Raw genomic sequence first — 27,858 nt, 5'->3', positions numbered from 1 at the left:
TGGGGGCCGAGCCCCGGCAGTGCTCGCTCCGGGCACAAATTCCGTGGGGTGAGAGCCGGGGGGTGCTCGGGGCTGTGCCAGGGCCCACAGGGCTGGGGACCGTGGCATCCGCTGGGGAATGCCAGGAATGCAGAGCAGAGCCTACAGGGAGGGGAGCCCGTGCCGCCGAACGGAGAAACCTGTTTGATTCCCCTGCAGGGCGAAACACACCCAAGTCTCCTCCTCAAAACAAGGCTTGGCTTCCCGAGGCCGGCCCTCTCGGCAGGTGGGGGTCAGGTGTGCCACAGCCGCGCCAGGCCCGCTCGGAGCCGCCGCTGCCGGGAGAGCTCCGCGCCGGGAACCGCAGGTACGAGCGGGACCGGGAGCGGGACCGGGAGCGGGGCTGCTTCAGCCGGGGGAGAACAGAGGGCTGGGCTGCCCTGGCCTGCCAGGAACACCCCGGGACACCCAAACCCTCCTGCCCCGTGGAACTGCGGCTGTTCAGGGGTGTCTCGGATCAAAGCGTGGTTCTGCAGGGATGGATGGGGCTCCTGCAGGAACGAGGTGGGGCTGAGCTTTGGCTCTGGGGCTTTGTTGCACCTGTCTGATCTCAAATACCCTCCCTGCCCACGGCTCCACATCCTCCTAAAGCCCTTTTCCCCTTTGGATTTGCGTGGGGCACAGCAGTGCCCTCCCTGGGACAGGTGTGGTTGTGGGCAGGGTCCGGAAAACTCCGGGGAAATTCAATCCTGTCACCCCGACAGCCTCTGCAGAGCTTTGGGGGAGCTCCAGCTCTTCCTGCCTCCCCAGCCCCTCCCTGCCAGGGCTCCCGTGGGACACAGGGGCTGCAGGCAGAGATTTCTCCCTCTCTGCTGCTCTGCCTTGTTTTGTTTCTGCCCGAATCAGTGTGAAATCAGCACCCTGGGAAGGAGTGGCAGAGCTGGCACAGAGGAGAGAGCACCTCCCTCTGTCCTTGCTTCATCCAGGGAATGTCATCCCCATTTCCCTGTCCCAGCCCTGCTCAGGACAGACCCCACACAGGAGGATGAGCTGCGCTCACCTGGGCAGGGATGTGCTTCCTCCTCAGCTGGACCAGGAGGTTTTGTTTAGGATATTTCATTTCTTTTATTATAAACTCAGTTTATTTTATTCATCCAGCCAATGACTCAGTACATTTATTCCCAAAAATATTTACCAGGACTTAAGTGGAAGTCCCAATTTCCACAAGTGGCAGATTTCAGCTTTCTTTTACAAAAAAAAAGTTTTGTTTTCTTGGCAAAACTTTGTGGTGTCTCTGTGACGTCATGTGGCTTCAAGGAGCTTTTGTCCTGCTCTGTCTCTGGGTCAGTGACACAAACACAAAGCTCCACCTTTGACACAAAACCCATTTTTCCTTCCTTTTCCCTTTCATCTTTGGACATCAAGGCTCAAGGTCAGCAATGTGTGGGTGTGGTGAACGTCCTGCACATCCTTCCTTTTAAACCCAGAAATTAGCTGAGCAATTAGGAATTAATTCCATGTAATTAGAGCAATGAAACTGCGCAGCCAGGATGGTGAAAACGACCCGAGAATTTCTGGCAGTAGCAGGGGGGAGTCGTGCTGGGGGTGGTCCTGCCGGGAGCCCCGGGAGCATCCGCAGGGCTCAGGAATTTCGTGCCACACTTCCCTGACTTCAGCAGCTCCAGCTTCAACAGGATCTGATGTTTTTGTGGGATGTGTGGCTGTGAGTGAATGAAAGGAAGTTCCAAGTGGGCATTTGCAGCTTTTCACACATTGTCTGGAACGGGTCTGTGTTGCTCCTGTTTGTGAGGTCTGGGCAGGATTCCCCTCTCCAGCTGAAGGCTTCAATCCCTTTTTCCCAAGTTCAGGGGACGAGAGACCTTCACTGTCCTCAGGTGATGGAGGGAAGATCCCAAGGGAATGTGGTGCTGGGATGAGGCTCCTCAGAGCTCCCACACAGCCCCCAGGCTCTGCTGCAGCCACAAGGGGGGTGAGGACAGAGCTTCAGGATGGACACCACAGGAATTTCCCCATGGAAAGGGTGCTCAGGGCTTGGCAGGGGCTGCCCAGGGAGGCATCCCTGGAGGTGGCACTCAGAGCTCTGGGCTGGGGACAAGCTGGGGATCAGACACAGGTTGGATTTGTTGATCCCAGAGCTCTTCTCCAGCCTCAGGGACTCTGGGGTTGGGAGTGCTTCTGGCTCATGGACCAGGCAGGCATGAGCTGTTGTGTTGCACAATCCCAGAAGGGTGGATTTAATGTTTGATTGAAGGTTGCCTGGACTGTTTCAATTATTGAATTCCTGATTGTTTATAGCTTGACTTTAGAAATCTCCTGGTGCTTCTTAAATATTCCCAATGTTTATGGAACAGCATCAGTGTTAAAGAGTCACTGCCTGGAAAAAGGGAAAGGCAGGAATAAAAATCTCGTCCTTCAGAGCAGCTGAGCATTGTCTAAAACCTGGAATCCCAGACTGGTCTGGGTTGGGAGGGGACCTTAGAACCCATCTAGTGCCACCCCTGCCATGCCAGGGACACCTCCCACTGTCCCAGGCTGCTCCAAGCCCCAGCCTGGCCTGGGACACTGCCAGGGATCCAGGGGCAGCCCCAGGTGCTCTGGGCACCCTGTGCCAGGGCCTCAGGCTGGGTCTGGACCTTCAGAGGCTCCCTGAGAACCTCTCCCTCCAGACAGAGCCCCCGTGTGCAGGAGGTGCTCTGGGATCCTCAGGTGTGAGTTCCCACTGCCCCTCGTGCCCCCAGGAGCAGACAGCAGGACAGGAATGTCCATCCCTCCCAGGAACAGGAGTGCTTCAAGGCAGAGCTCAGAGGGGAACTAAATCCAGTTTTAAGATGACTGGCTTAAAAATGGCACAGCCACTGGCCCAGGTGCTGCTCCAGCAGGGGCTGGGGTGGGTCTGGCAGGGGCTGGGGTGGGTCTGGCAGGGGTTAAAGTGGACCTGGCCGGGGTGAAGGTGGGCAGGGCTCCTTCCAGCTCCTGCTGTCCCTTCTCAGCAGATCAGGTGTCGGGTGACATCAGGGCAGAGCAGGGACAGGGTTTGCATTGTGGGCTCGGCTGGTGCACAGAAATTCGAGTCTGTGTCCTCTCGGGAGGCAGTGCTGGGGGCTGGAGCTGCCTGCCGGGCCAGGTGACCTGTGCCAAAGGGAAAGGAAAAGCCTCCTTCCCGTGGGTGTGCAAAGGCTGGGCTCCAGCTGCTGAGGGCCACACCAGATCGGTGCTGGAAGCCTGGGTGCTGAGAGCTTCAGACTTTCTGTGCTGCCAGGCACTGACCCTCAAGAGAGCACTGCATTGACCTGAGGCCATGGAGAAGGCTTCCAAAATGGAATGATAAAATTGAGATTATAAATTTGAATAAAAGTGTGTTGTATCACATAGCAGAAAACTTAATACTTTAGAATATAATAATATATATAACAAAATAGAAGATTTAAAGCAGTAGCTAGTCCTTCTTCTTCACCTTCTTCTTCTTGAGTTTAAGTAGTATTGTGTAATTAGATAAAAAGTCCACATTACAAACCACAAGTAGTTAGCTGCTAAGTTAAAAATAAAAATAATTTGTGTCATTTCTTAATTAGACAGTTTTTCCTTAAAAAGCCTTATAAAAAGAAAAATACAACTCCATTTTTTAGTTTGTTAGTAAAGTACTATAAAACTCACAACTTATAAATATAATATACATGTGTATAAATGTAGTATATATATAAAAGTATATATATACTTTTATATAGATAATAAATAGGATGTATATATACTATATAAATAATATACTATATAAATAGTGTATATATATAAATAGTATATATAAAAGTAATATAAAATAAAGTAATATAAATAAGTAATAATGTAATATAATAATGAATATAATAATAAATCATAAATATCATAAAGTAATATAAATAAAAGGTAATAAACATCTAAGTCCAAACAAAAAATACCATCTCACACATTTAATCCCAACCTTAGAAGAAAAAAAAAAAAAAAAGAAGCAGCACATGGAGGTGGGGACCTGGCCTGGAGATAGTCCTGGAGGCCAAAACCCTCAGCAGGCTTGAGGAGGCTCAAAGGAAGGAGGTTCAAACCTCTTGCAGGCTTTCAATACATTTTAATTTGAGGCTTGTGAAGGTCAGAACAGGCATCAATTATCCTCGGAGCAGGAGGTTTTTCCGCGTGACTGCCCTGGGTGCTGTTTGCAGCCTCCATCAGTGCCCAGGCCTGGGGAAACGAGGCTGTGCTGGCAGCCAGGGGCAGGGGACAGATTCCTGGAGCGCTCCAGCACTGGCTCAGCTGGTGGGAGCAGAGCCTGGAGCTGCTGCTGGGTCACCCTGGGTGGCCCCTGGGTCACCACGGAGCCCGGATCCCCGCGGGCAGGACGGGATCACGTCAGAGCTGGGACCATCAGTGATGCCCCGTGGTTTGGGCTGAGGGAAATAAGCCTGGTGAGGGCACAGGTTGGCATCTGGGGATGCCCTTTGTGTGAGGAACCCAGAGTTTCACTCCTTGTCCAGGAGTCCCAGAGCCACCGAGGCTGGAAGGGCCCTTCCAGGTCCTCCAGTGCCACCGAGGCCTTGCAGGGACAGGGAGGGCAGCAGAGGGACCTGGAGCTCCTGTCCCCAAGGGAGCTGAGACAGGGATCAGCATGGGAAGGTGAGTGTGGGGCTTGGGGCATCCTAACCCAGGGCCAGGAGTGAAACACGGGGAGCAGGAGTGCTGGAAGCTGGGCCTGGGGCTGCCCTGCCTGCAGGGATGCTTCAGGGGTCTCAGGGCACCCAGGGGCTCCAGGAGAGCTGGATTTCTGGGATCTAAGCAGCTCCATTCACTCTTCCCAGGGCATTCCTTCAGTCCTCAGAGCTGGGTCCAGCTGAGATCCAGCTCAACCCCAAAGCACACAGGGTGCTGTCAGGCACAAAGGGGCCATTACCCCAGGTGCCCTACAAACTGCAGGCTGAACTTTGTTTTCAACATTTCAAAGTCCCAGCTGAGCCATCCCAAAGGAGGGTGGCTAGCAGGGGAGAGGAGCTGCCATCAGCTTTGAAAGAACAGCAAGTGTTTCATCTCCTGCAGGGTAATTAGAGCTGTTCAAGCGCTTTCCGTGGAAAGCAGATCCTTTCCAATTAAGGACTGCCCTGCTGATTTCAGGCACTTGTAGAATTTATTAGGGAAGAGTTGGTGTGGCTGTCCCTGCACTCGAGAGGGACAGGATGGGACAGGATGGCTGGGCAGGGACAGGTCACCCCCCACCAGGGCCTGGAGGTGCTCCCTGGTTCATCCACGGGCTGTGATCCATAGGGAACACTCCCTGCCGGGGATGAGAGAGCAGTTTGGGGTGCTGGAGCTGCTCCAAAACTCCAGGGCACTGAAAGAGCTGAGGCAGAGCAGGGACCCCAGGGAGTGTGCAGAGGGGAGAGCTGGGCTGGGCTGTGCCCTACAGCTGGGCTGGGCTGGGCTCTGCCCTGAGCTGGGCTGGGCTGGGCTCTGCCCCTGAGCTGGGCTGGGCTCTGTCCGTGAGCTGGGCTGGACGGTGCCCCAGAGCTGGGCTGGGCTGGGTTCTGCCCCTGAGCCCCTGAACATTGACATCCAAACAAGGTTCCAGCTCCCTTTTCCTTATTAAGTAGCCTGGAGTTGCTTTCCTCATTAAATAGCTTGGAATGGCTTTCCTCACAGGGTGAGGCACTGCAGAATGTCCTCAGTGGGACACTGCAGCCAGGCTTGATCCCAAACCAGGGGATCGAGATGATCTCAAACCTGGCTCTCAACAAAGCTGCCCATGAGCCCCAGGGCTTCCCAGAGGTGGGAAGGACCTGTTAGTGTTGTCTTGGTGGTGTTCCATGCCTTTGGAAATGGGATTCTGGGTTACTTAGCACGGGTTTAAGCAGCAGCTCCCTTTGCAGTGTGCAGTCTGAGGACACAGTTTGCTGGGATTTTGCTCCTCTGCAGAGAGGACATTTATCTCTTGTGCTGGGTGGCTCATGTTGGATGCTTTGCCAGTGGAAATGAACCATTTTTATGGATCTCCTGCTGCCTGGGACATCCCAGTGCCCCATCCCAGAGGCTGGTATCTAAAGCTGACCACCAGTTGCATTTATCCAGCACGGATAAAGATAAGGGATGTAATGTACCAGGGCCATGAGCTAGACCATAAATCACAGGTTCTTCCAAATACCAGAAGGAACACTGGGATATCAGCTGCCTGTGGCATATTTGGATGGCACAGGGGCGGATGTAATGCTTGGGAGTGTTTGCAGAGGGAGAGGAGCCTTGGGGAATTGTTCATGGTCCCGATGGGAAGAGCAGGGGATGAGCAGTGAGCAGATCCCTGGCTGAGACAAGCCAGGGGAGGAGGCTTTGCCAAGCCCAGTGCCATGAGATCAGCACCCAGCATTCCTTCTGGGCATGTGGCTTCCCAGGAATACTGCAGGGACAGGCCCACCAGCAGGGAACAACAACCTCCTTTCAGATTCTCCCAAAGAGGGTTGGGCCTTCTTATTTCTGACTGGCAGAGTCATTCCAGAATCCAGGAGAGAGTTTTGGCAAGGGAAGACTGGGGGTGGTAAAAGCTGGAAGGTGTCCCTGCCAGTTTGGAACTGGAGGAGATTTAAGGTCCCATCCAACCCAAACCATTCTGGGATTCAATGTGGGATTTTCTCCTCCAAAAACCAAAGCTAGTCCTGTAGCTTCTATGGAAAATCTTCCATGGAGTGCAAACAGAACAGAACCATGTCTGACAAACCCAGGCAGGTGCTGAATTAATCTGGGTGCTTCTCATCCCACCTGACACAAATCCCAAGGGTACTCCAGGATCCTTGGAGTTCTGTGGGCTCCAGAAGGTCTGGCCCATCTGAGTGCCTCTGGGCACTTTTGCAAGGTCTCATCCACCACTTTCCTCCCAGATCTGGAAAAACACCTCTGGCATGGCTGGATTTGATTTTTTTTCATGCAGCAGGTACATGGATGGGGAGGAATCCCAGCTCTGGTGCAAGGCCAGAGCCTCCCCATCCTCTGGCTGTGCCACCACTGCTGTGTCACCACTGCTGTGCCACTGCTGGGCTCTCCTCTCCCTTGCCTGCCAGGTTTTTATACCACAGCTGATATTTTGCTTATCCCCTTTTCCATTTCTTCCAGGGCCTTGTTGGCTGTGAGCAGTGGCAGAAGGGAAGGTGCTGCTGAGACCATGATGTCCCTGGGCGTCACTAAAGGTAATTCCTTCCTCTCCTGGTTCTCCTCTGTTTCCCCTGCCCAGCTGGAGCTGCTGGAATGTCCCTGCTGGGACAGGCCACCAGGGAGGTGTTGCAGTGAGGTGTGAAACTCTGAGTGAACCTCCGTGATCCGGCGGGATGCTGATCCCCAGGTCTGGATGGACACGTCTCCATCTTCCACCAGAGCTGGGACAGTCTGACCCAGCGCTGGAAGCTCTGGCAGAGAGGAGAGGGCTCCGTGCTGGGCTGGATCCCACCTGGCCCGGGGTCCTGTGAGTGCTTCCCTGTCTCGCTGTTCCCCAGGAGGGCTGATCCCGCCCACGGACGAGGATCGCCGCAGGATCATCCGGCAGATGAAGGTCCGCACCACCCTGCGGGGGGACAAGAGCTGGATCCAGCACCACAACTCCGACTCGGACGAGGAGAAGAGCAGTCCCTCGTAAGAGCATTTCCTTCTCCCTCCCTTTCCCCATCAGAATTCCCCGAGCTGGATCACTGATCCAACCCCCTGCCCTGAGATCCCGCCCTGTGCCCGGGGGCATTGTCCAAACGCTCACGGGGCTCTGGGCTCTCCAGGCACCGCCGTCTGCAGCTGCATAAGATGTGCTGGGACAGGTTTTGGGGTGCCCCCGGTGCCAGGCACTGGCACTGCCAAAGGAGGTGCTGCTCCTGTTTATTTCTGATAAATGCAAGGTGGGCAGAAGCTCGGACAAGTGTCTTCTGCTGGAGCTGGAATTCAGCAGCACAGACAGACTGGGAGGCTCAGGAGAGCTCCAAAGTTTTGTGAAGCCAGATTGTGCTTTGGAGTGACAAGCTTAGGGGAGGCCTGGAGGGAGTTTAGGATGGGAGAGGCAGAGATCAAGCAGTTCCCTGGATGTCACACCATGCCCTGTGCCAGGATGTCACACCAGTCTCCTCCAGCTCCTCTTTACTTGGGAACAGACCCAGTTCCAAATCCCTCTTCTCTTCCCCTCTCTCCAAACCCATGCTCAGCAATCAGTTAACCACATCCTTGTGTTTGCTGCTCCCTCAGGTCTGGCCAGGCTCGTGGGGCACCCACAGCCCCCAAACCCGCTGCTCCCCAGCAGGACAGGTAATTCCAGGGGCCCTTCCCACCCCTTCCCTGCTCTCCTGTCTGCTGGGCTCGGTGCAAGCCCTCACCTCGCTGTGTGCCCCCCTCAGCTCCTGCTGCCAGCACAGCTCTGGGCACAGCCCTGCTCCCAGGGCTGTCTCACCTCGGAGAGAGCAGGGACTGGCTCCTGAGAGGTGCAGCAGGGTGCAGGGATGACTTTCATTCAGAGGAATGGAGCCTTTGAGCCGCTGATGGCACAAGGCTGGGCTGGGACATCAGCTGCTCTGCTGGTGCAGCCCCTCAGTGCTCCAAGCAGGGGCTCCTCAGGGCAGGGGGGGTCCTGGGTGGGGCTGAGTTTGGTTCAGAGCATGAGGGGTCTCCAGGAGCTTGGAGGAATATCCTGAAACTCACGGGAAGGGCCTGGCCCTGTGTGAGACTCTGCCCTCTCCCCTGAGCACTTCCCTGCTTCCCTTTCCCTGGGGCTGCTCCCCCCACTCCTGGTGCTCTCCAGAGGAGCCATGCTGTGCTGCCTCCTGGGAATGCACCTCAGAGGAGTTGGGGAGTGCAGGTGTTGCTCTCCAGCGATAAAATAATCAAGATCTCCATCACAGCTGATTTCCCCCTCCTGTGCCACCAACCTGGGCCAGAGAACACTGCCAGCATGGCTAATATTAATTGGCTCACTCTAAAATTCACTTTCCCTGTTAAAAATCTTCTATAGAGCTTGTTCTGATGATTATTCATTTGAAAACATCCCTCCAGAGTCAATCCAGCTGTGGGATGCCTCCAGGCCTGCTTAGCTGGGTTTTTGGTTTGACATCCACATGGAACTTTCCCCTTCAATCCTGGTGCTGCTGCTGGTTTTTTCCCCATGGTTTTTACTCCCTGATGTCTGTTCTCTGCACAGGTCCTCTGCCCCCAAGCCCCAGTCTGGATATCTCATCAGGTGGGTATGGAATGGGAGAGATCTGGGCTCCAGGGGGAGGAGAACTGGACCAGGAGCAGAAAATGTTCCCTCCTGGGTTCCATCAGCTGGGAACATCCCAGTGCTCAGGGTCAAGAGCCAGCCCTGTTGTTTGAACTTGGCTCCAACATTTTCCATTTTATGTAAGATGTCCCTTCCCTCCCCAGGGGGGTGTTCACCAGGACCATCGATAAGAGCTCGTCCACGCCGGATCCTTCACCTTCCAGCCCAGCACAGAAAAAGTACGAGGGTGTCCCCTGTGCCCTCCTGAGAAGGAGCAAATGCTGCTCTCCAACTGAGCAGCATTCCCTGCAGCCAGAGTGGGGAAATTTGGGGCTACACTGTGGTCCCACTCCCTGGGGATGGAGGTGGGGAGGGATGGGAAGGTCACATTCCCAGGCGTGGTTTGTGTCCCCCCAGCACTGCCCTGAAGGGACAGAGCCGCTCCCCCTCCGGATACAGGATGACCACAGAGGACTACAAGAAACTGTGAGTGGGCAAAGGGAGCACCTCCTCCTGTCCCTGCTCAGTGTGAGCGCTGGGAACGCCCCTGGAGCTTCCAGAGCTTCCACTGGAAACTCCAGTGGTTCCAGAGCCGCCTCTTTGTGGGCCAGGAGGTGCTCCTTGAACTGACACCAGCCTTTGTATGGGGGGGATTTCATCCCCAGGCAGGAATGGAGGGTGCAGCCTGGGAATGGTGTTTGGAGCTTTCCTGAAGCCTGGAGAAAGGCAGGGCAGCACTGTGGGCATTTCCTGCCCAGCTTTTTGTGTCCCAGAGCGTGGCTCTGATCCAAAATGGGCTTGGGACCTCTGGACTAAGGACAAAAGTCCTTCAGGGACCTGTGCACCCCTATGGAAAATACAGGTGTCTTCCAGGGTCTGACCCAATTCCTTGGATTCACTTCTGTTTGGCTCTTGCTGCCTCTGCCCCAGGCACAGCAGCAATTCCCTGACCCTGGCTCTCCCTTCCCTCCCTCCCCAGAGCTCCGTACAACGTCCGGCAGAAGTCCGTGGATGGGGAGGAGGAGGATGTGCCTTTTTCTCCGGATGAGCATAAGAAGAGGTGAGACCTGGAGGTGCCCCCATGTTCCTGCAGGGACAGTGACAAGTTCTGTAGCATGCTGGAGGGTTGGTGGACCCAGGCAGGGCTCAGGGCTGGGTGCAATCCAAGGATAATCCCAGCTCTCCCTGCTCCGAGCCCCGCTCTGCCCACGGGCCACCGCGCTCCCAACAAAATGCAATTAAAATGCTGACGTGATGCAGCCTGACAGCACGGCCCAGTTACCCAGGCAGCTGGGAAGGGCTGTGGGATCCCTGGGCTGCCTGGTGTCCGTGGGGAAGATGGAGATGCACAAACAGGCGGGAGGGAGGAGCCCAGCTCCCCCCACTGCGGTGCGCCGGAGCCAGGATCACTCCAGGACTGGCACCCGAGGGCAGCTCCGGGCTGGGCTGTCCTTCCACCAGGAATAGAATCAGAGAATCATCCCAGCATGGTTTGGGTGGAAGAGACCTCAAACCCCATCCAGTGCCACCCCTGCCATGGGCAGAGACACCTTCCACTATCCCAGGCTGTTCCAAGCCCCAGTGCCCAACCTGGCCTTGGGCACTGCCAGGGATGGGGCACAGGACAGGAACAGGAACAGGTCTGGTCTCTCTGGCTTCAGCGTCGTTGCTTTTGATGGAGTTTCTGAGGTCCCTTTTCCTCAGCCACAAGACTTGTACAAAGGAAAATTTGTCATTGTCCCCTGGGGTCCAAACACTAAAGAGCTGGAGAGGAACTTTGGATAAGGGATGACAGGACAGGACGGAGGGAATTTCTGATTTCCCACTGCCAAGGGGCAGGGATAGATGGGATATTGGGCAGGAATTGTTCCCTGCAGGGTGGGCAGGCCCTGGCACAGGGTGCCCAGAGCAGCTGGGGCTGCCCCTGGATCCCTGGCAGTGATCCTTTCTCACTTGGGACACGTGGTAGTACCCAGGTCAGTGCAGAGACTCCATGCAGTGTCAGCCACAGAACCCATGTCCCATTTTTCTGTCCATGGAATCCAATACTGCAACAGTCCAGGTCTGCAATGGATGGTCCAGCCCTGGCACAGCTGCCCAGGGCAGTGGTGGAGTCCCCATCCCTGGAAGTGTTCAAAAAGCCTGCGGCTGTGGCACTTGAGGACGTGGCCATGGTGACCATGGTGGTGGTGCTGGCTGACGGTTGGACTGGGTGATTTGAAAGGCCTTTCCCAACCTTAACCCTTCCACCATTCCATGAAATCCGCTCCCCAGAGCGCAGCAGCTCGTTCAGGGTTAGCCCAGCCTGCAGTGGTTGCTCCCTGCCCATCCAAGGCTCCAGGCAGCCGGGAGCAGCGGGGTGAGCAGGCTGTGAGCCCCTCCCTGCTCTGTCCTCCCCTCCAGGACCGAGGCTGCCAACAGCGTGCTGCGGCGCTCGGCCGGCCGCGAGCGCGCCTACGTGCTGTCCGCCGCCAAGAAGAGCAACGGGTGAGTGTCCAGGGGCTGGCAGGGACAGGAGCCAGGGGAGGAGAGCTGCAGCTGAAGGGAGCCTTCCAACACAGCAGCCATGGACAGGGCACAAGGGCTCCAAGGGCTGGAGCTCCTTCCCTACAAGGGAAGAGCTGGGGGTGCTCACCTGGAGAGGAGAAGCTCCAGGGAGAGCTCAGAGCCCTGCCAGGGCCTGAAGGGGCTCCAGGAGAGCTGGAGAAGGACTGGGGACAAGGATGGAGGGACAGGACACAGGGAATGGCTCCCTCTGCCAGAGGGCAGGGATGGATGGGAGATTGGGAATTGGGAATTGTTCCTGGCAGGGTGGGGAGAGGCTGGGATGGAATTCCCAGAGCAGCTGGGGCTGCCCCTGGATCCCTGGTAGTGCCCCAGGCCAGGCTGGACACTGGGGCTGGGAGCAGCCTGGGACAGTGGGAAGGGGTGGGGCTGGAAAATCTTGAAGGTCCATCCAACCCAAACCTTTCCATGATTCCATGGTATCTGCAGGTTTCTGCAGAACTGGGAAATCCTCCAATTATTCCTTATTGAGAGGGATGAAACTTCCAGAAAAGAAAATCTATGGGGGTCCCGAATTCCCTGAGGCAATCAAGAGTCCCATTTTCAGCCTCAGTCCTTCAGCTGCTCTCTGCAGTTTTGTTGCTTTATTTCATTGGTGTGACACCCCTGGCTGGGGCCAGCTCTGCCCAGAGGGGTGACAGGACCTTGCACTCCTGGGGCAGAGTCTGGGGTGGGCTCTACCCCTCCCCAGGGAGTGTCTTTCCCTCCAATCCTTTAACTGCTCCGTAACCCTTCCTCCACAGCAGCCCAACACAGGAATTCCCACCCCTGTTTGCCAAGAGGTAGGTGCTGGACTCAGGGGGCACTGCTGGGGCTGGGTGCATGTACCAGGCTGGGATAGCAGATCCTGGGAGTTTCACAGCAGAGGAAGAACAATTCCTTGAAAAAGGATCCTGGGGGTTGGATCTCACTGATTTTTTGGGAGAAACAGTGTTGGAAAAACTGGGAATGCAATCCTGATGGTGCTTTGGGTGATGGACAGCCTGAAACTGAAGAGACTCAGCCACAGCCTCCCTGCTTCCTGGGAAGCTGCTCCAGGCAGCCAGGAGAATGCTCCTCAGGCATCTCCCTCCTAGAGCTGTCTGTGGGACAGGGAAACGTGCCCAGGGCTCCCTCTGGTATCACTGTCACTGTTAGTAATGAAGGGATGGGACTATTGTTGAGCTAAGAACAACTTAAACACAGTCTCAGAGGCTGTGAGATCTTAAAAGAGTAAGTAGTCAGTCATGGCTCAAGAGTAGTCACAAGTTCTTTGCTACAAGACAATATAGAACTTCCTAATCTAATGAACAGATGTTACAAGGGTTAGTTTGCTTTTCTAACTTGTCATTTTTATTTAATCTTGCTGCACTGCAGATAGTTTTGCCTAATGGGCTTCTGTCTCACATGCCCACATATGCTTCTATTATAACATCTAAACTCTTGGTTTACTCTACACAATTACACCCCTACACTATAAACCCTTCACCATCTTACCCAATACAGTTTCTTACTTAGGGCATATTCTTATTTACAACTATAGAAGCATAAGTTTATGGTTTTTCTGTTTAATGTCTGTGTGTTGTATTTTTACATCAATCCAAGCTTCTCCCAAGGCTGCAGATCAAACCCTTCAGTGTCTCTGGAAGTTTCTGTTTTTCCAATTCCCACACTCTGGAATCCAAGAACTCAGCTGATGCTGTGTGGAAAACCCCCCTGACCTGGCTGCATTCTGCCCCTTGGGATGCTCAGCAGGAGCACAGGGAGCAGGAGCAGCAGCAATAACCTGCTCAGGAACCAGGGAAATCCTGGCTGGGGAAAAACAGGGATAAACTGCCTGGAAAGCTACAGAAAAGATGAAATGATGTGCCATTTGTCTCTTTCTCCCTGTGGAAAGAATTGAGATAGAAGAGGAGGAAGGACAGCAGAGGAGGAGTCCAGCTGTGCCGGGTTCATCCAGGGTTGCTCCGGAGAGCAGCAGGTACTCATTCCTCAGGGTGGCATGTCTGATTCCAGGCTTTGCCAGCTCTGGGAGTAACTGCTTTTATCAGCTGTCCAAACACAACCAGACAGGGAGGGTTTGCAAAGGAGACCTCCCAGGAAACAGTGGGGAAAGAAGCAGCTCCAGCTGGGATAAATGGGGAAAATCAGTTTCTAAACCCAGGTATTGCAGCAGAGAGGCAGATGTGAGTGACAGCAGTGCCACAGAGCACAGGGACACTGCTCAGGAAGCAGCACAGGAGCTGTGGGCACAAAGCAGCATTTGTGCTCCCATGGGAGAAGCTCCTAAAAATCACCTGGGTTAATGTTTTGCTGATTTGTTATTTTGTTCTCTCTTTTTTTTTTTTTTTTTTGCCAGTGCTAATGGGCTAAGAAAAACCAGCCCTGGGTCTTCCTGGGATGAGCCAAAGGCAGCAGCAGCCTCTCCCTCCAGGTAGGAGCTCCAGCACAGCCAGGCTGGGACAGTTTGGGCTGAAGGTCAGAGACCTCTGTGGGCACCACTCTGGGAAAGGGGAGGAACCAAATCCATCTTTCCATGGGAATCCTTTCCTGGATGCAGACAGCCCTTAATAAAGGTTTTATGGCTGAAACCCATGGCAGGATGTGACAATATCCTGATAGAAGGGCTCAAAACACAAAAGGAAAAAACCCAAATGTAGAATCCTGGGCTGGTTTGGGTTGGAAGGACTTTAAAGCCCATTCAGTCCCACCCCTGTGGGCAGGGACACCTTCCCCTGTGCCAGGTTGCTCCAAGCCCCATCCAGCTGAACTCTTTCTTACCAAACAGGTGTAAGGGAATAATTTTTAGTTGTTTTCCAAGGTTTTTGACTGAATCCATGCCTGGTGTATAAAAAAGGTGGAATAGTTCTCACTGCAAACAGCACTTTGGCTGCTGCCCTTGTCCTGGTGCTTTTACTGGTAGAAAGTGGAAATTCCTGGCAAAATCTGTGCTTTTAATTTAAAATTGCTCTGAGAAGATGACTTTGCCAGTGAATGGATTGAGAAGAGTCGTGATTCATTCCCATTTTCTTCATTCCCATAAGGAACACTCCAGTGCAGGGTGGATTTGCTGCAGCTGGAGCTGGTTTGATCAGGAATGACAATTTTGTCCTTTGTCCTCTCCTGCAGCCCCAAACCAGGCAGCAGGAGCCAAACATCCTCATCCCTGAGTGACACTTTGGGAACAATCTCCACTTCTGCTGAAATCAGGTGGGTCTGGAGGGCCTGCAGCAGCCTCAGGATCCCGAGGGCAGGATGGGGAATTCGGCTCTGCCTGGGGGTTCCCTGGAGACACAAAATCCTCCAGGACATGTCCACCTGTCCATCCATCCCACATGTCCATTCATCCATGTCCACCTGTCCATTCATCCATGTCCACCATGTCTACCTGTTCATCTATCCCATGTGTCCATCTGTCCTTCCATCCATGTCCACCTGTCCATCTCCACCTCCCCTGTCCAGGTGGGCAGCGCGTTCCAGAGCTGCAAGGTACAGGTGGAGCTGCAGGTGATCACCTCCAGCCCCGTTACCATGAGTTCCACCTGTGCATCCACCCCACCTGTCCACATGTCCATCCATCCATGTCCATCATGCCCACCCGTCCATCCTCCATGTCCATCCATCCCTGTCCACCTGTCCATCCATTCATGTCCATCCATGTCCATCCATATCCAACACGCCTGTCCATCCATCCATCCATGTCCATCCATCCATGCCCATCCATGTCCACCTGTCCATCCATCCATGTCCATCCATCCTTGTCCACCTGTCCATCCATCCATGTCTATCCATCCCTGTCCACCTGTCCATCCATCCATGTCCATCCATGTCCATCCATGTCCATCCATATCCAACACGCCTGTCCATCCATCCATGCCAATCCATCCATCCATGTCCATCCATCCATGTCCATCCATCCTTGTCCACCTGTCCATCCATCCATGTCCATCCATATCCATCCATGTCCATCCATATCTAACACACCTGTCCATCCATCCATGTCCACCATGTCCACCTGTCCATCCATCCATATCCATCCATCTCTGTACCACCTGTCCATCCATCCATGTCCACTTGTCCATCCTCCATGTCCACCTGTCCATCCATCCATGTCCACCATGTCCACCTGTCCATCCTCCATGTCCATCCATCTCCGTCCCACCTGTCCATCCATCCATCCATGTCCATGTGCCCATCCCACCTGTCCAGCTGTCCATCCATCCGTGTCCATATGTTCATGGAGCAGCACAGAACAGCAAACACCACACAGGGAATTCCAGGGAAGGGGCAGAAACATCTGGGAGGAAACAATCCCAGATGGAAGCCAGGGCCTGCCACAGTTTGAATGCTGGGAACTGGAATCCAGACCTGCAGCCCTTTCTGTGCAGCTCCTGTGGCTCCTCCTTCCCCTCCCTCACACTCCTGCTCTTTTCCTTGCAGGAATGGTGAGGACAGACAGGATTTGAGTGGGAAATTCTCCTTGGAAACAGTTTCCCAGGGTGGAGATGGGTAAGGAATGGGCTGCTCTGTGCTGCTGACCCTGGATTTGCTGGGGAGCAGCAGCTCCCTGCTCCTGGTGTCCCCCAGCCCTTGGAGGCTGGGCTGCACTCCAAGAGCAGCATCTGCTGGCAAAGCTGCAGCCTGGCAGAGATCTCCTCCCTCCCCTCACTGCTCTGGGATTCTCCCCCCTGAGCACTCCACTCCCTGCATTTCCCTTTATTTTGCTGCTTCCTTTGCCTCCCGCTGCCATTCCCTGGAGCTGTCCCTCCTCAAGGGCTGTGCTGGTCCTTGCTGCCTGGTGGCTCCTGCTGGTCTTGGGCCATGGTTCCATGATCTGTGATCTGCAGTCAGACCCTTTGGGCTTAGGAATGCAGCCCTGCCCATCCTGATGGAGAGATTTAACCCCATTTTGTTCCCCAACCAAATATCAGCAGATTTCTCTAGATGATACATCACAAATGCTGACAAGTCCCATTTTCACTGGGATTTTCCTTTTTTTCTAGTGACAAAACTCTGAAGGAAAAGCCTGAGAGGTTCTCATGGGATGAAGGGGCCCCCAGAGCCAGCAGGGCTTCCACAAATGGAAGGTAGAGTCACTGTGGGATCCCTGACCTGGGCACTGCACAATCCATAAGGTGTTTTTCTGGAGCTGGCTGGAATCTTGGAATGGATATTTACTGGTGGAAAAACAGATTCCATATGGGCTTTGTAGAACTGCTCTCTCCTCTAGGAAATGCAGGGGAAAGCCACTGTAGAACATTCCTCAGGCTGTGTCTCTCTTTTCCAGTTTTGCTGAGCACACAGAAGCCAAGAATGGGTTTTACCCACCTGAGTAAGTGGAAAATTCTGTTTTTCTCCTTTGTTTTAGAGGTGGAGGGGGGGTTCTCCTGACCTGGGACTGCCTTTGGATGAGCTCTGGGAGCAGCCCTTGCAGAGGAGGGTGGGCCTGACCCAGCAGCTCAAAAGGCCTGGGCTCTTCCAGCTGCTTTCCTCACACGAGAATGAGTGCATTGGATCTGGGGCTCAGCCCTTCAGGAAATTCCCAGGGCTAAGCAGGAGGGAGGAAAAGATGTTCCACTGGAGCCAGGAAAACCTGGTGGTGGATGTTCTTACTTCTTGGTGTTCTCCTCTTGCTGAGCTTCCTGCTGGGACCAACCAACCCCCTTCTCTCTCAGGTCCAGCTCTGGTTCCTGGCACACTCCTGGGGATGCTCCGGAGAAGCTGCTCCGTCCCTCCGAGTCCTCCCAGGGGGACACCAGGTGTGACACAGGGCTGGGGCTGGCACCCTCTGCTTCCAGAGGGAGCTGGGCTGGGAATGAGCAACTTGTCATGAGTAGAGCTGGGATTAGAATCCAAACTGGGCAACAAAGCAACTGGAAAAGGAAAATCCTGTGTGGGTAAACAGTGGGAGCAGCATCTTCCTGTTCACTGTTACACAACTTCTTCCCAAGGAAGCAGCCTGGGAATTCAGGGGGAAATTTCTGCATGGAAAGGGTGGTCAGGCATTGGCAGGGGCTGCCCAGGGAGATCTGGGATCCCCATCCTTGGAGGTGTCCAAGGAAGGACTGGAGGTGTCACTCAGTGCTCTGGGCTGGGGACAAGGTGACAATTTGGCACAGTTTGAACCCAGAGGGGTTTTTCAGCCCCTGGGATTCTGGGAGCAGATCCAGCAGCCTTAGCACTGCCTTTAGTGCCTCCATCCCCCAGGATTTTTGAGCCTTTGCTACCCTGACATTGCCAGGGGTGCATGGTCAGGGAGGAGTTGCTGCTGTGGGAGCTCCTTCCCTCCCTTGTCCATTATTTTGGGGTTCATTTCCCTGTACTGGCCCAACAAGAGCATTGAGCTGAGCAGGTTTCAGTGCCAGGTTGGATGGGGCTTGGAGCACCCTGGGATAGTGGAAGGTGTCCCTGCCCATGGCAGGGGGTGGGGCTGGATGAGCTTTAAGGTCCTTCCAACCCAAACTTTTCCATGATTCCTGGATTCTGTGAAATGAATTCATGCCCCTGAGCTGAGGAGAGGAGGATCCCACGGCCTGGAGCTGCTGCTGGTGATGTAGGAATGTGTTCCCCAAAGTTACTCCTATTGTGCTCTGCTCCATCCTGGGACAGGACAGGAAATTCCTGTACAGAGATGTGTGGGAATTTAATCCCAGTAACCACCTCAGTTCCACCACCAGCCTCTCCTCCTCTTGGGTAGGATTGAAAATGGGTTTTTCTGAGGGAAAATCAGTTCTCTGAGACAGTTCTTTCCTCTTTCCTGGGCTGATACAAAGTGCAGTGTTTCTGTTCCATACAAATCCCATGGAAATTTTGGAAGCTCTAAATTCCCTGTTTTTTTGCCAGGTCACACTTGCAGTCTGATGTCCCTTTTCATTCCACTGAGAGAACCCCTGTGCACATTGAGGACACAGAATATTCCTTTAAAAGGTAAGAGCAGGGTGAGTTTAGTGGGTGTGGGAACAATCCTGAGCATAAAGGGAACCCTGAATGGGCAGGCACAGAAAGAGGCTCCTTCTCCTGCTTTTTTCCCAAGGATGGAAACAACTGAGATTTAAATAAACCAAGAGCTTTGTGTTGTATCCCCCTCCATCTCCTTTGAGAGCAGCCAAGCACTCCAGATTTTTCCTCCTCCTGTGCTCTCAGTGGGGTCAGTCACTCCCTTTCAATTCCCTGATAATCCAGGGATGCTGCAGCAGCAGCAGGGAGCTGGGAGCAGCTGGAACACAGGGATTTGGGCTGTCCCAGAGAAACCCCAGGGCTGGCACAAGGCTGGCCTGGTGAGCAGAGCAGTGCCAGGATCCAGGTGCCAGTTTTTAGGGATGTGATGGGTGTTCCTCTGGTTTCCAGCTCTGTCCTGGGCTATGAGGAGAGGAGCAGCTCCACGAATCCTGAGGGCCCATCCCACCACCAGCCCTACTGGGATGAGACAAGGTGAGGACTGGGGGGACTGGGGTGTCTGGGGCTGGTGATTTGGGATGTCTGGGATTGGTGATTTGGGATGTTTGGAATGGCTCTGGCCAAACTGGCTCCTACTCCTGGCCTGCTCCTCTCCAGGGAATGGGTTTCTGCCCATCCCAGCATGGGTTTTCCCAATCCTGGACCTCTGGTTTAGGTTTCTGGACTCAGTCAGCCTCACTGAGAGGGGACAAGGAGCTCCTGGCCGTGACAGCCCCCCAGAGCCCCCCAGGCTGAAGGATCCCACTGAGCCCAGCAGGGCTGGGTAAGGAATGGGATATTCCCCCTGCCTTCTGTGGGATGAGGGGATTCCTTGGGCATCTTCCCCCCTGCTGATAAATTTCCTCCCAGGTTCTCCTTTTCAGAGAGTCATGGAATTGTTAAGCTTGAAAAAGACCTCTCAGATCACATCCAAGCATCAGCCAGCACCATCACCACGTTCAGCACTGACCCACAGCCTCAAATGCCCCACCCATACATTTCCTGAACATTTCCAGGAACTGACAACACTTTCCATGAAGAAATGGAAAGGACAACACTTTCCATAAAGAAATTTTTCCCAATATCCAACCTAAACCTCCTCTAGTGCAACTTGGGGCCTTCTGGTACCTGATTCTAGTGCTGCTTCTACTGGATGAACCTTTTACCATGGTTTTATAGCAAAACTTGGGAGAAAAGATCCTCCTTAGCTGGAGCCATCTAACCCTGTCCAGCTGGACTGCCAGGAGTTGCTTCCTAGACTTTAAATTTGGGAGCAGAGGGTGTCTAGGGAGAGACAATAAGCAATAAAATTTGGCATTGGGCTCCATACTAATTCTGGGTCTGGTTTTGAACTTCCCCAGTCAGGGCTGGATGTCCACATGGGAGGGCTTTATGGACTGATTTCCTTTCTTTTGTCCATATTTTCCACCTAAACTGAAAGAATTGAGGCTCTTGGTTAAACTGGGCTCCCTCCCAGGTGTGTCAGTGAGAACACCTTGGAGTCAGAGGGTGAGCAGAGTGTTCTTTTCCCCAGGTCTGAGCTGCACTTCCAGGACACTGCTGGGAGCAGGGACAGGGACATGGGAATGTCATCCTGTGTGCAGAGTGAGGAAAGCACTGCAAGAAGGCAAGAATGGTAATGGGACTGCTTTTCCTGGTGGGAGGATGTGGGGAATTTGCTGCAGGGGGCTCTGGAGGAGGCACTAAAGGTGCTGTGGTTGGGGTCCTTCCTTTCAGCCCTGCTTCTTAAGAGGTCTGGATTTTCCATCTGGGTTTTTTTTCACATCACTTTGGGTTATTTGAGGACTTGAGTTAGTGCTGGGTGGTTGATGATCTCAGAGGGCTTTTCCAACCTAAACAATTCTGTGATTCCTGATTCTATCTGGCACATTTCCATGCAGGGATATTGCAGGTTTATTTTTTTCCTTGAGGCAGGAGATTCTCCAGAGGCTGCATCTCCATCCCACAGGAATTCTGTGCTCGGGGTGCTTCCACAGACCATAAAGGTCTCATGTCTTGGCAGGTCCAGCTCTGTTCCTGGAGGAAGCAGCATCCCAGCTCCAGAGATTCCACATGAAAATGAGTCTGAGCCCTGCCGGGACAGGTACGGAGCTGGGGCACCAGCACATCCCTCACACACCTCCAGCTCTCCTTCCTGCCCTGCCCAAGGCATCCAAATGCTCATTTCCTGGCCTAGGGAATTCAGGAAGCAATGCAGGCTCTGCCAGTGCCACCTTTCCCTCTGGGAGGAGCACAGCCCTGCAGTGCCCTCCCACAGGAATTATTGCAGTTCAGCATCAGAAGGACCTGGAGCTGCTGGAGAGAGTCCAGAGGAGGCCACGGAGCTGCTCCAGGGCTGGAGCCCCTCTGGAGCCAGGCTGGGAGAGCTGGGGGTGCTCACCTGGAGAGGAGAAGCTCCAGGGAGAGCTCAGAGCCCTGCCAGGGCCTGAAGGGGCTCCAGGAGAGCTGCAGAGGGACTGGGGACAAGGATGGAGGGACAGGACACAGGGAATGGCTCCCACTGCCAGAGGGCAGGGCTGGATGGGAGATTGGGAATGAGGAATTGTTCCCTGTGAGGGTGGGCAGGCCCTGGCACAGGGTGCCCAGAGCAGCTGGGGCTGCCCCTGGATCCCTGGCAGTGCCTAAGGCCAGGCTGGACACTGGGGCTGGAGCAGCCTGGGGCAGTGGGAGGTGTCCCTGCCATGGCAGGGGTGGCACTGGGTGGGATTTTGAGCCAAATCATTCTGGGATTCTGGAATTCCCTGATCCTGTGATTCTACTGACACCATGTTGCCCCATTTCTCCCTGTTCCCTGTAGGAAGTGGCAGGATCCACCCTCAGCAGACCCTCAACACTCGTGGGAGCTGCTCAGGGCAAAGACACCCCTTGGCTTTATGGTCAAACTGGCTTTAATTCTTCAGCAGGTCAGACTTCATCTCCCAGGAGAGTGTTGGCAGTGCCCACGAGCCCCAGCCCCCCGTGCCACTGTTCCAGGAACGCCAATCCTTCGGGGGCTCCGTGCCCAGCCACAGGATTCCAGGCTACGTGGACAGCCAGGTGTTCAGCACCAGGAGGTGAGGATTTGGGGAGGGGGTTTGGGCATCAGGGTTTGGAGGTGAAGGGTTTAGGATGCAGAGACAGGGAAAGCTGCTGGCATGGGACACTTTCCACTGTCCCAGGCTGCTCCAAGCCCTATCCAGCCTGGCCTTGGACACTTCCAGGGATGAGGCAGCCACAGTTTCTCCAGGCAATCCATTTGGGAATGCTTTGGCTTTGCTCAGGTGTTGGGTTTGGAGCCTGCTGTCCCTGTGGAGCACAGGGGCAGAGCATGGGGGAGTGCATCATGGAACCGTGTAGTTCTCATGGCTGGGAAAGGCCTCTGTGACCATCAGTTGTGTCACATGGTCACCAACAAGCCACAGCCTCAAGTGCCACATCCACACCATTTCTGGATGCTTTCAGGGACGGGGATTGCACGCCGTGCCAGGGCTTGGCAGTGCCAGAACCTGGCAGTGACTGTGAGCCCAGTGTGGGGACTCCAGGGATTCCCAGTGCCGTGTGCTCAGGGCTTTGTGTCTCCAGCAGGCCCAGCCCAGATCCCAAAGGGAGCATTTATTCTGGGAGCAGCAGCCCCAGGAGCAGCTGGTATGACAGTGCCAGGGGGCACGGGGACTTCAGCCCCCCTGCAGGACGGTGAGTCCAGGGCTGGGATCCCTTCCCAACCAGGGAACTCCCCACTGCCACACTCGCTCAGTGGCCCTGTGTCCTGATCCATTTGCTGATTCCCTGGCTGTCAGCAAGGTGGGGTGTGCCATGGGAGGGGTCAGTGCCCAGCAGGGAGATTCCAGCCCAGATTCCCACTCTGTGTAAGGATCCCCCAGGTGCCCAAACTCAGAGCTTGAGACTGTTCCACTTCCTCTCCCCAGCCACGACTCCCTTCCCAGAGATCCCACCATGTCCATGTCCCAGAGAAGCCACAGGGTGCCGTTCTACATGGACAGCTTAAACTCTAACAGCTCCAGGTAAACGGGGAGTCACGAGGGCTCCGAGGGAAATTCCCCAGAAATTTATGACAGGAGCCAGCAGGCAAAGCCAAGAGCTGAGAGGGAGGATTGGTTTCCAGGGAGTGGATGTATGATCCAGAGGCACAGACCAGCTCTTAAGCCATTCCTAGCTAAAGCTGCCTAGCAGAGTGTCTGGGATGCATCCAGAAAAATCCTTGGAGATTTTTCACTGTGTGGGAGGCCAGAAGAGAGGGACAGCAGAATGGGGAGCTGGTTCCTGGCCAGGAACTGCACTTTGCTACAGGAAAACAGGGATCACAGCAAAGAGAGAGGGCCACTGTCCCCAGAATGTCAATGGTTAAGTGACAGAACTGCTCCCAAACAAGGCTGTTGGAAGGGGCAGGAGGCATCCAGTATGGAATACCATTGTCCTGGGCCCCTGCAGTCCCTCCTGGCAGTGCAGCCCACCCATGTGCTGTCAGGTGCTCTTTGCAGCCACCAGTGCAAGGCTGAGGGGTCTGTAACAAGGAGTCATTTTGGGGGTGAAAGGGAGGCGCAAGATCCTTGGACTGGCTCCAGGAAAGGTCAGCCTCATTCCAGGTCTCATTGCTGAGCAGATGGACAGAGCTGTTTTCCATAGTTTTGTTGCATTCATCCTTCAGCTTACTGAGCTGGGGACAGTTCCATTGGCCTTGGGAATGTTCCCATCTCCTGCAATTCCTCCTGTGCCCTTTCTCCCCCTGGCTGCTCCCAGTCAGGCTCCCACTCACTCAGCCCATCCTCATTGGAAGATCTCATTGGATCTCCTGGCTCATGGCCCTACAAGTGAGACACCCCCAAATCCCTTCTCCAGGACAGGATCTCTGTCCCGTGGCAGATGTAGAAGGAGAAAGGGATTGGTTTGGTCCATGGCAGGGCCTGGCAAAGGGCTGTGCTGTCCATCTGCCCTCCCAGCAGCGGCAGCCGCTCTCCTGGCTGCCAGTTTGGATCCTGCCATGGCTCACAGACTTTTCCCTCTCTCCACAGGCTCCTCTCCAGTTCCAGTGAGAGGCTCTGCAGCTCCCACCACGGCTCTGGGTACCAGCCTGACTCCAGCACTGCCGGGTAAACAACCGAGGGGAGCACAATGCCCTTGCTGCAGGGTGGGCCCGTCCTGCTTGTGAGGACTTCCAGCTTTGGCACCTGGCTGGTGTCACCCACTGCGGCCAGCAGGGTCAGGGCAGTGACTGTCCCCCTGCTGGGCACTGCTGAGGTCCCACATGGAATCCAGGGGTCAGTTCTGAGCTCCTCAGCAAAAGGCAGACCCGGAGGGCTGGAGCATATCCAGGAGCTGGGGAAGGGGATTGGAGCCCCAGGGTTGGGTGGTGACCAAAGTGGTGGCAATAATTGATGATTGGATTTGATGATCTTGAAGGTCTTTTTCTACATTAATGATTCCATGATGTAGAAAGAGCCTATGCTCAGTTTAAGGGAAAAAAAGAGATTTCTTTCCTTAGCCATGACAGGTCTTAGTGTAAGAAGGGAGGATTAATCCCAGCTTTTAGGCAGCAGTAGAAATGCACCATGGAGAAAGGCTTATTAATTCCTGTCAGGGCTGCAGGCTGAGAGTGGGGGGGCACAGGGCTCCCCTCGACCTGCACAGAGCTGCACCAGGGGGGAGCATGGAATTCTGGAGCTGGGATTGGAAAAAGGCAGGAATATGCAAGGGAGGTAAAAATATCCCCAACCAAGCAGCAGCAGTTTACACACTGGCTGAAAACACTGGAGATATTCCAGCGGCAGAGCAGCCCCTGGAAGCGCCGCTGTGCCACAGGGCTCGGTGGTAATGGGCTGGGAGCTCTCCCCGTGCCCATTGTGTGCCTAATCCTGACGGGAGCTGCGAAAGACTTATCCCTCAAACCCATAACTGGATGAAAGGGCGACATTATCCGTCCCATTCTTTCCAATTAACTCGATTTGTTTTGGTGGGGTAATTAGAGGAGTTGGTGTTTAGCAACAATGCTCGATGTGCAGGATTTATCCCAGAACAACAGCATCCGCTTGCTCTGAGCCCCTCCCGCACGCGTTCCGTGTCCGGGGCACACGCGGTCCCTGCCCGAGCCCCAGCCGCTCTTTTCTCATGCAAATGCTTCCCGTTTTCCCAGGAGAGGGATCCTCTTTGTCAAGGAGTACGTGAACACCGGCGGCTTTGCAGCCTCGCCGCGCCACGGCAGGTAGGGAGCGCTGGGGACACCCGGTGTCACTGCCAGGTGTCACACCCGGTGTCATTGCCAGGTGTCACACCCGTGTGTCACACCCGTGTCACAGCGGCGTGCAGAGCTTTGCCGCCTCACACATCCCATCAGGAGGGAGCAGCTGGAGCTGATCAGCCCGGGGGGGTTACTGGGAGGGGAGGTTCTGCTCTGTGGGGTCCTGCCCTCTCCTCCCACTGTGCTGGTGACAGCAGCATGTCCCACTACTCCCAGGGGACAGGCCAGCTCCTCCTGGAGTGGTCTCTGAGGTGGGTGAAAACACCACACTGCAGGCTTGGCACTTCACCATGCACCTGTAAACAATGACTGGAATGCGTGAGGAGAATGTGGAGGGTGAGGGCTCTCACGGGTAAAACTTCCATTATATGAGTTTAAAAAGTTAAATTGTACCATTTTCAAGGTTCAGTCTTCAGTTCTTTGAGTTCTGCTCAAGTGAAGCTGCTCCACATTGGTCCCAGCATGACAAGAGCAGGATTTGGCCCCATGCACATCACCTCAGAGTCATGTGGCACCAGTTCACACCAGTTTGAGGCTCCCTGCAGGCATTATCCTCCCTCAGCGCTCTGCTGGCTTCCCTGGGGGAGCTGACTACACTCCCCACACCTGCAGCCTGTCCCAGAGCTCAGCAAAGCTGCTGGCAGCAGCCACAGATAAGCCAAAGATCCAAGAAACTCAGGCAGAGAGGGAACACTCAGCTGGATGAGGGGTGAAACCAGGGATGTGCTCCATGCCTTTTCCTGCCTTGTAGTGCAGGATTTGGAGTTTTAGCAAGGAAAAGCTGCTATTTGTAGGGGCCAGGTACAAACATGAGGGCCCTTGTGAGGCCAGGGGAGTTTTGCCTGGAGACTCCTCTCTTGGGTACTTAAAGGTTCCTCTTTGCGTCCTGGGAAGGCACTTGGAGGACCTTCTCCCCAAGAAACAGGTAGCCAGGATATTCCAAATCATTGGATTATGATTCCATCCAAAAATCTCTTCCCACATATCACTGCCAAGTGCTGATATTTGTCTCCTTCCTTCCACAGTGGCAGCTTTGTGGATTTGAGTGACCTGGAGAGAAGCAGCTACAGCCACCACAGTTACCTGTCCAGTGCTCCCCTGCACAGGTAGGACAGGGTGGGGCTGCCTTGGGCAGGTTCATCAAATTCTCAATCAGAAATGATTGTAAGGTTTGCTTTTTGAGGACACTGGGGTGTGCTTGTGGAACAGCAGCACAGTAAGTGGAAATACAGTGACATGGACTCCAAGGCCACCAAGGTGACCAGAGGGATGGAGCACCTCTCCTGTGAGGAAAGGCTGAGAGAACTGGGGTTGTGCAGCCTGGAGCTGGGAGGCTTTGTGGTAACCTAATTGTGGCCTTCCAGTGCCTGAAGGGAGCCTGCAAGAAAAATAGAGAGGGAATATTTCCAAGGGTCTGGAGCGACAGGACAAAAGGGAATGCCTTCTGACTGACTGAGGAAGGGTTAGATGGGATATTGGGAAGAAATTCTCCTTTGGGAACGTGGGGAGGCCCCGGCACAGGGTGTCCAGAGGAGCTGTGGCTGCCCCTGGATCCCTGGAAGTGTCCAAGGCCAGGCTGGACAGGGCTTGGAGCAGCCTGGGATAGTGGAAGGTGTCCCTGCCCATGGCAGGGGGTGGAACTGGATGAGCTTTAAGGGCCCTTCCAACCCAAACCATTCCATGATTCCACAGCTGTAGGATTCTGAGATCTGTCCTGCCCCACTGCTGTGGGGCACCCTGGGACAGCACAGTCCCCTGTTCTGTCAGTCACACAGTCACACCTGCAGGAGCAGGCTGCTCATGGACAGCAGTGCTGATGGCTGGGATAAACCCTGGCACCAGGGCTGGGACTGGAAGCAGAGCATCACAGAGGCATCCACTGTCCTGTTCTTCCCAGGTCCAGCGAGCCCCTGTGCAGCTACTGCAGCCGGGAGATCCGAGACTGCCCCAAGATCATCATAGAGCACCTGAACATCCACTGCCACGAGTACTGCTTCAGGGTAAGCCCCAGTGCCTGTCTGCTGGGAATGGCAGGGCTGGGAGCAGGGATCTTCCTGCAAATTCCATCCCCAGGCTTTTAGAGGGTGTGCCAAATCCTTACCTCACAGTGGGACAAAAACAGTCAGGGCACAGAGGTGTTCCTGGAAGGTTTTCAGGTCCTTGAATAAATGTTAGAACAAGGAGAATTCTTTATTATTGGCAGCATCCTCAGGACACCCTCATGTTCTTGCCCCACTGTCCTTGGGGCAGACTTGCTGCTTTGTGCTCTTTGTGCTCTGGTGGAGGTGGCTGAATCCTCAAACCCTGCAGGGTTTCCAAGGAAAGTGTGTGGGGATGTGGGGAGGGTGGGAGGGATGGGGAGTGTGGGAGGAAGAGGCCTGCAGGGACATTTGGCCGTTGTAGGAAAGTGCAGCCTCAAAGGTTGCATCTTCACCTTTTAATAAAATGATGCAGAGACCTCTGCCCCCTCCCTTCTGCTGTTCCTGTGTGGGGTTTTGCTCATTGTCCAACGTCTTTTTTTTCCCTTTGGCAGTGTGGAATTTGCCACAAAGCAATGGGAGATCTCCTGGATAAAATATTCATCCACCGGGACATTGTCCACTGTGACAAGTGCTATGAGAAGCTCTTCTAGGTGCGTTTCCAGGGCCCCTTTCTGAAACCATTCCCGGGGGGATGGCTGGGTGAGAGCTCAGGGTTCACTGCTGAAGGGCATTTACCCTCACGTTTCCAGGGTGGCCAGGCAGGGACCTTCCTGGGCTGTTCAACGGGAAGCAGTGACCTTGCTGCACCATTAGCTGGGAACTCACTCGCGCTGTCCCGGGGGTGTTGGTTGGAGCCAGAATCTCGGTGACAAACAGGCTGCGGTGGCTTCCCGGGGGTGACAGGCAGAGGCTGG

At 54.5% G+C, this 27,858-nt stretch overlaps 1 protein-coding gene across 1 annotated transcript; it reads left to right on the top strand.

The window, feature by feature from the left end:
- Window positions 1-299: 299 nt before the first annotated feature.
- Window positions 300-27,594, top strand: ZNF185 (zinc finger protein 185 with LIM domain; the record flags this gene model as incomplete). The annotated part of the gene is made up of 30 exons (XM_084213083.1): window positions 300-346; window positions 7,117-7,190; window positions 7,494-7,629; window positions 8,224-8,283; window positions 9,170-9,208; window positions 9,394-9,468; window positions 9,647-9,715; window positions 10,209-10,289; window positions 11,633-11,716; window positions 12,538-12,576; window positions 13,671-13,754; window positions 14,133-14,207; window positions 14,903-14,983; window positions 16,214-16,282; window positions 16,777-16,860; window positions 17,061-17,105; window positions 17,449-17,532; window positions 18,617-18,700; window positions 19,121-19,204; window positions 19,386-19,493; window positions 20,244-20,345; window positions 20,739-20,813; window positions 21,634-21,783; window positions 22,292-22,402; window positions 22,636-22,731; window positions 23,740-23,817; window positions 24,858-24,926; window positions 25,988-26,068; window positions 26,860-26,962; window positions 27,496-27,594. The coding sequence occupies exons 2-30, from the start codon at window positions 7,166-7,168 to the stop codon at window positions 27,592-27,594; spliced, it is 2,370 nt and encodes a 789-aa protein (XP_084069209.1). The 5' UTR covers window positions 300-346; window positions 7,117-7,165.
- Window positions 27,595-27,858: the final 264 nt, after the last annotated feature.

The sequence above is a fragment of the Fringilla coelebs genome (genome assembly GCF_963513975.1).
Source record: "Fringilla coelebs genome assembly, chromosome: 11".
Lineage (NCBI taxonomy): Eukaryota > Metazoa > Chordata > Aves > Passeriformes > Fringillidae > Fringilla > Fringilla coelebs.
This window is presented reverse-complemented; position numbering and strand designations above follow the sequence as displayed.